At 40.5% G+C, this 13,119-nt stretch overlaps 1 protein-coding gene across 1 annotated transcript in view; it reads left to right on the top strand.

The window, feature by feature from the left end:
• Positions 1-13,119, top strand: part of TSHR (thyroid stimulating hormone receptor) — a gene marked incomplete at both ends in the record, with an annotated part of 165,525 nt that overhangs the window by 126,373 nt on the left and 26,033 nt on the right. Inside the window, 2 exons of the mRNA XM_080809177.1 lie at positions 525-602; positions 3,433-3,501. Of these exons, the coding sequence (XP_080665303.1) occupies positions 525-602; positions 3,433-3,501 (147 nt within the window). The remainder of the gene's footprint in view (positions 1-524; positions 603-3,432; positions 3,502-13,119) is intronic.

Raw genomic sequence — 13,119 nt, 5'->3', positions numbered from 1 at the left:
GCACAGTTCAAAAATAGGCAGTCTTCTAGCAACTAGACTGGCACAGAAAGTTCTCCAGGAGTATCCGCCCGGCAGTAGTTTGCAAGGAGAGGACACTTCAGTAATACTCATAAAAAGAAATCCACTGATCTCATTGTACCGGCCCTTTTTAGAGGCTCCATACACTTAGAAAACTCTAGTTGCTATGGACCAAGTATTTGTCACAGATTTACGGAAGTCTCTAAGGCCCCTGCTCCTCTTGTAAGCGAGGATTTAGTCAGGGCTTCAGCCCACCCCCAAAGCTCACTTGCTTATGCTCGTCTGGAAGGCTGTGAGTGCACATCCCGCTATGACAGCTCTCCACACTTCACTGAACCTCTGAGCCACCAGCAGCTAAGAGGAGTCGACGAAACCTAAAAATAAACAAGATTAAACTAAATTGTATCAGGTTATTTATTTGAGTGCATAGGGTGGAGCAAAAGCCCAGCCCCTGGAGGAAAGCATTTTTTTTTTTCACCAAGTGTCTTTTTGTCCCTCTTTTGCAGTGAAATCACAGACAACCCTTACATGACTTCCATTCCTGCCAATGCTTTCCAGGGGCTGTGCAATGAAACCCTGACACTGTGAGTATTGCCACTTCCACTCCTGCCAACAACCAAAATGTTATTTGGACCATTGCCATATTTTCACAGCCCCTCCAACAAGCATACTATAGGATGTGCTCTATGATCTACTAAAGGTTTCAGAGTTAAATAAGAGGATTGCCTTATGGTATGTTAGTCTAATCTATGACAAAATGGTTTAAGTAACAAGACAAGTATTCCCTTATAGAAATGGTCAGCACACTTGATCTAGAGATGACCATTAGGTCTTACAGAACACATGGTCTTTGTGGCAACTGCTTACCTCTGCCATTATAGGCAAAAGGCAGCCATACACAATACATAAACTAGTAAGCCTGTCTTTCAAATCAAATTTAATTTACAAAAACAAGTAGTAGACCAGATTTGACCTGCAGGCCTTGCAATATACTGTATTCTAGTATCCCCATTATATACAGGAAGAAGCTGGGGTTAGAGTTGTGACTTTTCCAAGATTACTGAGTTAGAAAAAGGTGCAACTAAGAGCTTCTCATGCTCTTTGCACTCACACTCAACTCATCATCACAACTGTTAAGAAGATCCTACAGAACCCTATTGAATAGAAAACAGTGTTGCTCTACATCATTATTTTTCAGAGTTCGGATGGGTTCTGCTCTTTAGATGTTCAAAAGGAGATGTTTCTTAGAGAAATTCATAAAGTATTCTAATAAAGAAATCTAGTAGAGGTATAAAAAATAAGTTAATTCTCCAAACTTGTAGATGTTGGGGTCCATTATCAAAGGAACGAGACTGAGACAAAATGAAAGTTATGCAAAGCCTTATTCTATGCCAAGCATTAAAAGTCAGACTGACGGGCCAGGGCTGCCTCTGAAGAGGGCGACCCCCTCCCGGTCTCACAGGCTGGTTTTATAGGACATAACCACAGACCCAAGGTACGTGGCTTCTATTGTCAAGGCGTTTACTCCCGGAATCGATACCCGGAACCATACCAGGAACTACGGAGGCGTTTATTCCCAGAATGAAGTCCGTGGATGTAAACAACAATATGGCTACCTAGGCAATATGGAGCTGCTCTGGCGAAGCAGGCCCTAATAGTTAAACAGGTTTTAACATTAAATTGGCCCTAACAGTAGAGAACTCCCCTCTCTCTCATCAAATTAGCCACGAACTACAGTTGTCCAAAGGATCTCTTCTCTCTAGCTTCAGTACCACTGCCCAAGCTCAGGCCTCCTGGCTTTTTTGCCTGCATTGTCACCCAGTTCCCTTTCTCTGGTCACGCTACAGTCCAGGGGGTTTATGTGAGATACAAACTTGATTGGACTATTCCCCAATAAAATTGATCCAAGCATCCCCACGACTCTTAACAAGAAGCTGCTTCCAAGCCATTCTAAGTCTATCAGTCTAGGCCCTATGAAACTGCCTCAGCCTCTGAGTCTGTAGCCACAGTGAAGCATTTCATCCTTCTCCTTGAAACACGGGGAGAGGTCTTTTGACAAGACGAAAGACTTCTTGGTCATCATTTCATTTGACAACATAGCAAAAACCTGGAGCCTTAGCCTGGTCAGTCCCAAGCCTCAAGGCCTTTTGCCTCCTCCATGAAGGTTTCCGTTGTGCAAATGAACCACTCATTGCATCTAAACTCTTTTCTCAGTTTCTTTACCTTCACCGTTTGGCCTTTTTTTCTAAGGACCCCATGCCTCCAGCAGCCTTCTCAAGTAAAAGCAACTCCTTGTCCCACGGAGCACGGGCACTGTAGGCATTTAATAAACATCTGAATGAGGGAATCCTGTGCTTCCTGAAATCAAGAGTTGGGGATGGCATGGGTTGCCCATTATCTTTTTGGATGATTATTTTTACATTCCTGCGAAAGTCCTTGCTTCTTTGAAGCTCATGCTCAAAATACTGCGTGAGAGGGTATGTGTCCAACAGTGAATTTATGTGCATATTCCTGGCAGGATAGAGTTTCAATCAAAGTTTGCAATCCTTTTTTTTCCTTCTTTTTCACTATTTTTTTTCTTCCTTCATTATTTTGCCTTTCTAAGGCCTATTTGTCTATTAAGAGTTTTATTTAGGGGCGCCTGGGTGGCTCAGTGGGTTAAGCCTCTGCCTTCGGCTCAGGTCGTGATCCCGGGGTCCTGGGATCAAGCCCCATATCAGTCTCTCTGCTCTGCGGGGAGCCTGCTTCCTCCTCTCTCTCTGCCTGCCTCTCTGCCTACTTGTGATCTCAGTCTGTCAAATAAATAAATAAAATCTTTAAAAAAAGAAAAAGAAACTGAAGTTAGGGGCGCCTGGGTGGCTCAGTGGGTTAAGGCCTCTGCCTTCAGCTCAGGTCATGATCCCAGGGTCCTGGGATTGAGCCCCACATTAGGCTCTCTGCTCAGCAGGGAGCCTGCTCCTCCTTCTCCCTCTGTCTGCCACTCTGCCTCCTTGTGCTCTTTCTGTCAAATAAATAAGTAAAACATTTGAAAAAAAGAAAAAAAACCTGAAGTTATCCTTCATTATTGACATTGGGTTAAGTATTACACAAAACTCTTCTTTTTTTGCATATAGATAGTAGAATATTTTTTTAAATATTAAATATTTTTAAATTTTAAAATAAAATATTAAATATTAATGGTGGCAAATCTTTGCTTCTCAAAATGAATTGCTTCTGAGAAATAGTTTGAAGTTACTAGGAGCTGTCTGGTAAAAGGGGATTCAAAGTAGGAAATATTCTATGTTCCAAGCAAGACATACTGTAGTTTTCTTGTGGGACCTGAGAACCTTCATACACATTTCTGACACTGCAGAAATGAAGCCCAGCCATCACCTCTTATGAGCTACTGATTTCTCCTCTCTCTCTTAATTGTAGGAAATTATACAACAATGGCTTTACTTCAATCCAAGGACATGCTTTCAATGGGACAAAGCTGGATGCTGTGTAAGTCAAAGGTGGCCATGGAAACCACTATCTTCCTTCATAATCCCAACCCCATCCAGTGGGGGAACATCCAATGGGTCAGAATTCTGTTAGAGATAGGTTCTACCAGAGCATTCCTCAACCCCAGAATGAGTATGACCAAAATTTGGGAATGATGTTAAGGAACTTGGCAAGAGCCAGTCTTTAGCAAATACTTACAGTGACTCCCATTCTAAATCACAAACCTTTTAACCTTGATAAAATGGAGAACCATGGTATCACCTGCAATTATCTTGTAGGAGTCTGTTGTGTGTGTGTGTGAATGATCATGAAGTACACTGTATACGTACATGAAGTAAAGCGTGTCTTTAAGTCTAAAGCTGTTCAGAAAGTAAGGTTTTTATTTTTATTTTTTTCTCACACGTTTTCAGAAAGATTTAGTTTATATTTGATTCACTCACTTTTGCCTACCCCCCAAATAAATAAAGCCTAGAACAGGATGTTGGCAAAAAGATAGTCACTTACATGGGGTTCTGCCGTTGTTGTATTTTCCTGCCAGATCTTTGTGGCCACCAGTATCTATACCAGGGCATACTTTGGGTCTAAGAGCTTGTGGACTGGTTCAGCCATACTAATTTGTGTTTTAACCTAATATCTAGTAAGTGAAAATATACATTTAGTAGAGTCTGTTTCCCACACTGTGGTGGACTAGTTAATTTGTAGGACTTTCCTACAAAACAACTATAACATCCATTTTTTAAAAATTACATTTATGTCATAGCTCCAAGAGAAAGAAATAAACTAACAAACCAGGAGCTGAAACCGAGGTGGTGGGTGCTTCCAGAAGGCTGATTTGCTAGGGGCAGCTGCCAACATCAGTGGTGCCAGGAGACAAGGCTTTAGTGCAGTGAGAAGAAAGGGAAGTGATACAAACCTGAGACTTCTAGGTTAAGCCAGGCAACCTGGATGAGAGCTGGAGTAGGTCCAACCTAGTAGTACGTTCTGATTCCTGGCAGAAATAAATGCATACCTCTACAGAGGGAAAAATACCAATGCAGGCCCCTACCTTTTTTAAAGATCTCAATCAATCAAATATGCGCTCACTTTCAAAAATCACACATAGGAGAAGAAAAATCCACCATGGTTAAGAGTCAGCTAGAAGAACACACAACACATTTTTGTGTTTGTTTTGCAACACATCACTGAGTATTTTCTTTAACAATTATACTTTTTCCAATTCCAGTTTTTTTCAAAAAAGTTGCGTGCTCATGTTTGACCTCTTATTGCTTACTCCCTTTTGTGATTCCATCTTTTTTTCCCCTGTAAACTTTCCACACATAGTTATTTTATATTCCGGAAGTGGTCATCACAAAATCTGAGGGCCTATGATTCTGGATCTGTTGCACAGTGCTTCTCAAAATTTATTGAACATATAAGCCACCTGGGATCCTATTAAAATACAGAATCTGGTTAAGTAGATCTGAAGTGGCCCCAGGATTCTGCATTTCTAACAGGCTCCCAGGTGATGATGATGCTACTGACCATTGGACTACACTTAAGCCGGGTGAGCTGAATGACATGCACAGCCATACACAGGGGCCTTGGAAGCAAACAAACAAAACACATGTAGATGGCATGGTCTTATTATGATTTGGGAGTTAGGTGGTGGGTTCTGGTATGATTCCATTTTTAAAGAATAAATGCAAATAAGTTTTGAAATCATACCTTGGCGTGGCTTTCCGAGTTCTGTTTGAAGTGGAGTCTCTCTCTTTGCCAGGCTTTTGGATTTCCTCATAATCTTTATCAAATAAAAATTAGAGTACCTTTCTCTAAATTGTCATATTCTGGTTATTAGTCATTTTTTTAAATGCACCATTATAGAGGAAGTCTGCAAAGACTCAATAGAGTGATGACATGAATCTTTATACATCAATTTTGTTTACAGTTGGAAAGGCCTTACTTCCATCTTAACTTTATCATACAAACCTCCCATAATCCTTTGTCCATTTTTCAACATTTTTTTGAACACTGCAATGAGCCAGGTACTGTGCTATTCACTGGTGATACAAAGACGATCAGGAGAAATGTGCTCCCTGCCTACACTGAGCTTGCATCCTAGTGGTGTCAACTTGAGGGCAGCAATATTAAGGGTCAAGGTACATTAGGGAGAAATTAACCAAATCCAAAATATGCAATTTTCAACAAGGGAGACCAGAGCTGGTAATAAGGCTCCTGAATTCAGTTGTGTCCAGCTGACTCTTTTCTGAACCAAAACTGCCTTTCCAGAATTCTGGATGAAATAAAGAACCAGAAACTAACCTTAGATATACGATCATTTATTAGTAAAAATTTTATTTTTCACAAGCAAAAGATGTTAAAGCCCATGATGAGGAGCTAGGTTTTAAATGATTTGCTTCTTTATCCTGCTATATGTGGTCTTTGAAGGTCTCACCCTCAATCACTCTCAGTTATCATTTTTTAAGGACAGCAATATGGGGTATATAATTCAGCCTTTGAGGTCTACACAGCATAGTTCTCAATATTGTCTGAAAATTGAAATCACCTGGAGAGATTTGAACACACTGATGCCTAGGTTTACCACCAGACATTCGGTGTAATGGTTTGGTTGTAGGCAGGGCACAGGGATTAAAAAATCTCCATAGATGCAGCCAACATAAAGCAAAAGTCAAATCAGGAATTGCACTATTAGGTATTTATCTAAAGGATACATAGTGTTTCAAAGGGGCAGTTGCACCCAATGTTTATAGCAGCAATGTCCACCATAGCCAAAATAGGAAAGAGTTCAGATGTTCATCAGCAGATGAATGGGTAAAGAAGATGTGGGGTGTGTGTGTGTGTGTGTGTGTGTGTGTGTGTGTGTGTGTGATGGACTATTACTCAGCCATCAAAAAGAATGAAATCTCACCATTTGGAACAACATGGATGGATGGAGCTAGAGGGTATTACGCTAAGTGAAATAAGTCAGTCAGAGAAAGACAAATACCATATGATTTCACTCATATGTGAAATTTAAGAAACAAAACAGATGACCATAGGGAAAGGGAAACTAAACTAAATTAAGATGAAAATTGAGAGGGAGGCAAACCATCAGAGATGCTGAACTCTAGGAAACAAACTGAGAGTTGCTGGAGGGGAGGTGGGTGGGGGAAAGGGATAATTGGGTAATGGGCATTAAGGAGGGCACTTGATGTAATGAGCACTGGGTGTGATATGCAACTGATGAATCACTATATTCTACCTCTGAAACCAATAAAAACAAAACACAAACAAAATAAAAAGTCAAGAACCACTGCTGTGGAGTATGTTATCAGTCTTCTTGTCCAATAGTCACATTTTGCATATAAAGGGAATGAAGCCCAGAGTAAACACATGGCCTTTTTTTTTTTTTTTAACATGGCTTTTTAAATTTGATAGAACTAGCTTGTGGCCAAGCCAAACCCAGGACCTAGATGCCCTGTTTCGAGACTCTTCACTGTGCCCTCCTGGGATTCTTCATTGCTGACTTAGCGGCCACCACCAAGACGTGGACATCCAAGTCCTCTGGCTACTGCTGCTTATTACTTAGACCAGGAGAATGGGCTAAGAATACTTCAATGCTTATGTGAGAAGATTCTCTCTACCTTCCCACCATCTTTCTCCTCTGACCATATCATGGGCTCTGTGAGAGGTTTGACAGATGACAGAGAATTATTCTTTTGGAGACAATGGATTTTAATTCACTGGTTCCCTGAATTACAGCCTTTTGTAGTCACTGTAATGATCCCTTTGAACATAGAAAAGAAATTAACGTGCCATATTCACCACACTTTCTTGGCATTTTTATGCAAAATATTAATGTTCTTGGAAGGATTTAACAAATGTGGGAAAGATATAAATGAGAATCATTTGTTTCTTGACCTTTAGAAGTCTAGATCAGAGATCAGCAAGCATTTTTGGAAAGGCCCAGATGAATATTTTGGGTTTTGTGAGCCATATGACCTCAGTTGCAGCTACTCAGCTCTGCCATTATACTGTGGCAGCAGCCACAGACAATGTGTAAACAAATAAGCATGACTATGTTCCAATAAAACTTTATTTACAAAAACAGGTGGCAGGCAAGATTTGACCAGATGGTCATAGTTCATGGACCTTTGTTCTCGATGGGGTATTCAGTGAGGATGACCACTGTGTGATGAAATATGTAGTCTATTTCTCCCAATTCCTAGTAGAAATCAAAGGCAATTATGGGATAAAGATAAGTGCTTGGACAAAAATATTTTAGGGTTTGAAATTTCAGATCCAATCATAATAGAAAACAAGGACTTTTTTTTCCAATTGGTATTTTGAATCCAAACATGAAACTCTGTCCTATAATAATGTTCTATCATTCTACCCTAAGTTTCCGAATCCTAGTTGATGGAAACTTATTTTTTCTTAGAGTTAAGCACTTCAGGAAAAAGTATTGTGTAACTCCAAGGTAAAATCAAATGATGATGGTGCTAGGAGGTTTGAGACTACAGGAAGATCAAGGTTGAGTAGCAGGTGCAGAAAACAGAGATCAAGTTTCAAAAGTGATAATGAAATAGTATTCACTTCGTGATTTTAACATAGGGCTGATGCCTGTGGTCTCAATGCTAATTGTGATCTTAAACTAATGTGAACACATCAATATCCTATAATGATTCTCTTTGCACACAAAGATTACACATAGCATGTTAACAACTAGATAAATTCTCTAGAATTATGTCCAAATATCTGTAGGTTATAATTTAAACATTGTGTCATCCCCCAAAACAGCAATGATTCCCCATCATCCATCTCTTTTGTCAATTTACTGAAATTAGCAGATTTAACCTCATTTAGACATTATTTTAATGTAACTGAAGCCAAGTTGGACAAATTCCATATTGAGAACAAGCACTGATGCCTCAGCCGCAGTTGGGTAATTAAAGTTTGTGAACATTATGGCAGATGTGTAAACACACATGGTCCTGTGATTTCACATGGAACCAAGCACACTGTCATCACTCAGATGTGAAATTAATAATGATACAAGCATCTCTCGCTCGGCAGAAATTGAACTGCTCCCAGTCATAAGCAAAGTCACACATTCATTCCTTGGAACCTCTTTTCCATCCTCTCTTTCCACACAATCTGGCATGGGGATGTGTTGCTTATCTCAGAATGTCTGATTGCCTGGATTGTATTTTCTATTGTCAAACACTAGTAACTAGCTACCATCTGACAGTAAACATTTGGGCAGGGAAAAAAATACCATTTTCATCTCCTAAGAACATACCAAAACCCTAATTATTATGAGCAGAGAAGTCAACACAATTCATGTGCTAATTACCATCACACATTAGCTGATTAGAAGCAAAACACCACAGCTTGGAGCACTGGGACAAGATGACGATAGAGATTATGGGATGAAGCAGGCTATTACTTCTCACGGAGTCTTTGAACAGTTTGTCGAATATGCTCCAACACTGGCTTTTACCTCTGTTGAAACCTTGAGCATTTTCTCATCTGTTACTGTTTACAGACAGGTCTCCTGATTTATGGTACCAAAAGGATTTCCAGGGAGCAATGAGGGCTAGGCAGGGGTTCCCTTTAACTCTTCCTAATAACCAACGCTATGAGGGGGAAACCTGTTTCCTTACAGAAGTGTTCCCATGAGTCTCACAACATAAACAGGGGCTAGCCCAGGTTTACCCTAATGGGACTATGGAAATGCAAGCTGAAATTCTACCTTGGAGCTGAAATTTATCCCCAAACTCCCCAGAGAGCAAAGCTCAGCAGCAACCACAATTTTCCTTGCCATAGTGTCATATTCCTCCCTCTGACAAAGCTTACTTCCTCACCTAAACGTAACAGAGAGGGTGCCTCTAGCTAGGAGTTAGTTACCCAGCAGCTGGACTTCCATTATTCAGCCAGCAAGTTTTAATGAATGACTGCGAGCCAAGAATGAGTCCAATGAAGAAAGATGTGAGCTAAAATATTGTCTCTCTCATACTCAGTTCATCAATTGGATATTCTTCCCCAACTCAGTTCTGACCATCCTCATTTTCCTGACCACATTGTTCTTTCTTCACTGTGAGATACACAGCATGAACATTATAAAGGCATTGAACACACATGCACCAGTGTCTATATTATTTTTAAAGGAAATGTTAGTTCTTTTCTCATAAGCCCTTCACTGTGTGTATATTTAGAAACCCTGGCTTTCTCGAAGTCTTTCCTTTCAACTCTGACTCCAAAGCTTTATACTGCATATTAAGTTCATTTATGTCGACCATGTCCTTGCAAAAATAGAGTTTAAAGGATCACATACCCCACCCCTATAAAATAATGATTGTCTGGAGTAGCTTACCCATAGATCCTACCAAGATTTGTGATTGATTTACCCAAGTTGGTTTACAGAATGTGGATTCTAGAGGGATCAGCCTAAGTCATGGCAAAGAAATCAGTAGACTGACATTTCCAGGTACCATTATATGATAAATGGGGATGATGGAAGCACTTTATTCTTAAATATTAAGGGTTTTGTGGATATATGGCCCCATCCCATCCTCTTAGCTTCAAAGGGAAAGTAGAATCAGCAATCTGAACCCAAGGTAAAAAGCTTCATGGAATTATCACATTATCTGTGATAATAAGCAGGCCCTCCAAACTGCTACACATGGAGTGACAGTCTCATTTTTGAGCACCTAATTATCTCTAAGAGATAAAGTACCCAACAACCCTGCTGGTTTTAGAGAACAGAGCCTCCCCCAAGATCCGGTTCATCTCCGTTCAAGCTGGCTGCACCCTCTCTCCATCCTCTTTCTTCCCCCTGGACTCTGGCTGGCTTTCTCAGTTTGAAATCTTCTGCAGGGTTTCTGGTAAACTGCAATGCTTATCAACCATTCTCCCTATCCTTGGGGGCGTATTGAATAACAGATGAAAACACTACAGAATTGGACAAGCAATTATTTAGTTTTACAATAATTTCTAATGATTAGAGCAAGCCGATTTTTACTTGCAGCAGTCGGAGATGAAGAGGGAAAACTGAGATGAGCTCACTGATCCCCACTTGATTTTCAGCAGTCTGGGAACAGAATGTGATCTGCAAGCTGCATGGTCCAAAGAACACAAGAAGAGATGCAAGCCAGTGCCGTACATATGCTCAGCTTGTTGTCTTTTTATAAAATCATGCTGTTCAAGATCTTCTTTCCTATTGTTTCTCCAAGGTGGTTCTTGCCCGCTCTAGCTGTCACTGGCCAAAGGAATTCCATGGACACTGTGTTTTGAGGGACAGTCAAACAATGACCAAAGAAGCCTGTGATCCACAGCCTTACGTGATAGTCATTCAACCCGAAGGCATAGATGAGTCCCTGTAGCATCTTAGTTGGGTCTTGGTGTATATATGGGATTAATGGAAGCCCACCATTTCAGACTTATCAATGTCCTAGAAGCTGAATGGCCCACCCCTGCCTGAAAAAGCCATGTCTGGGCCATACCATGTGGCATTTGTAATCAGCGGCCTTGTCACTGCCATTAAGAGACTTAATGGGCCACCATATTGTATGTTGAGTCTTCTCTTCTTTCATTCTCTATTCCCTTTTCCTTAAAGCAATCTCATGTGACACCCACCTCACTATTTTGGAAGAGAGGTACACTAATTTTTTTATTTATTCATTTACATATTCATTCTCTGTAATCTTATCTGTTTAACCTGCACACACCCCCCACCTCCAAAATAGGATTGTCAGAGAAAATATAGGCCATCCCATCACATTTGAATTTTTCAAATAAACAACAAATAACTCTTTAGTATAAGAATGTTTCAAAAATTACACGGGGAATACTAATGCTAAAAATTATTCATTGTGGGGCATCTGGGTGGCTCAGTCAGTTAAGCGTCTGCCTTCAGCTCAGGTCATGATCCCAGGATCCTGGGATTGAGTCCCACATCGGGCTCCCAGCTTGTCAGGAAGACAGCTTCTCCCTCTTCCTCTGCCTGCTGCTCTGTCTACTTGTGCTCTCTATCTCTCTATCAAATAAATAAATAAAATCTTTAAAAAAATTATTTATTGTTTTTCTGGGCATCTTGTATTTTTACTTGCTAAATCTGGCAACCCTGCCCCCCAAGAAAAGATCTGAGTCTCTGACAATCTTCATTACAGATACTGCATTTTACAAATGCAGGTCTGTAGCCACCCTGCATCAAGCAGCTCTCTTGGTGCCATTTTCCCAACAGCATTTGCTCACTTCATGTCCGTGTGTCATACTTTGGTAATTCTCACAACATTGCAAACTCTTTCATTATTATTACTTTTAGATTCCTGCAATCTCATGATAAAACTTGAATAGATGAGGAGTGGCTTCTTACGGGTGAGCAGTGGTTTCTTGAGATGGACTCTGTACCTGGAGAAGATGCTCTGAAGATTGTTAAAATGACAACAAAGGATTTCGAATATGACATAAATTTAGTTGATAAACCAGAGGGAGGGTTTGAGAGGACTGGCCCCAACTTTGAAAGTTCTGTGGGTAAAATGCTATCAAACAGCATCTCATGCTACAGAGAAATCGTTCTGAAGAGTCTATCAATGCAGCAAACTTCACTGCTGTCTTATTTTAAGAAATTGCCACATCCAGGGGCGCCTGGGTGGCTCAGTGGTTTAAGCCTCTGCCTTCGGCTCGGGTCATGATCCCAGCGTCCTCGGATCGAGCCCCGCATCGGGCTCTCTGCTCAGCGGGGAGCCTGCTTCCTCCTCTCTCTCTGCCTGCCTCTCTGCCTACTTGTGATCTCTGTCAAATAAATAAATAAAAAATCTTAAAAAAAAAAAAAAAAAAAGAAATTGCCACATCCACCCTGACCTTCAGCAGCCATGACCCTGATCCATCAGCAGCTGTCAACACTGAGGCAAGATCCTCCACCAGCAAAAAGATTATGACTCGCTGTAAACTCAGATGATGGTTAGCATTTTTTAGCAATAAAGTGTTTTTAAATTAAGGTATGAACCTTAGTTTTTTAGACATAAAGCTATTGTACACTTAAAAGACTGAAATACAGTGTAACATGACTTTTGTATGCACTGGGAAACCAAAACATTTATCTGACTCACCTAATTGTGGTGGTCTGGAACCAAATCTACAGTATCTCTGAGGTATGCCTGCAAATAGGGAACTAGACAACTTTTATAAAATCTGGATATGCAAGCTATATCCTAAACATGCTCACTTCCAAAGACATGTGCCATAATTAACATGTATAAACCTTGCACAACTAAAACCTAGAATGTTTTGAGTGCTTAAGCCAGAAGAAGGTAAGGTGTTTTCCAGATTCTTAGAAACCAGTTAATAGGGGCACCTGGGTGGTTCAGTTGGTTAAGCATCTGACTCTTGATTTCAGTTCAGGTCCTGATCTCATGGTCATGGGATCAAGACATACATCAGGCTTTGTGCTTGGTGGGGAGTCTGCTTGAGATTCTCTCTCCTCTCCCTCCCACTCTGTCCCTCCTTGCCCTCTCTCTCTCTCTTTCTCTCAAATAAATAAATAAATAAATAAATAAATAAATTTTTTAAGCAGTTAATAGCCAGGGAGATCATGCTCACATTTCATTTTGGCATTTATATTAATTTGCTTAACCTCAC

Source organism: Martes martes (assembly GCF_963455335.1).
Source record: "Martes martes genome assembly, chromosome: 7".
NCBI classification, from domain to species: domain Eukaryota; kingdom Metazoa; phylum Chordata; class Mammalia; order Carnivora; family Mustelidae; genus Martes; species Martes martes.
This window is presented reverse-complemented; position numbering and strand designations above follow the sequence as displayed.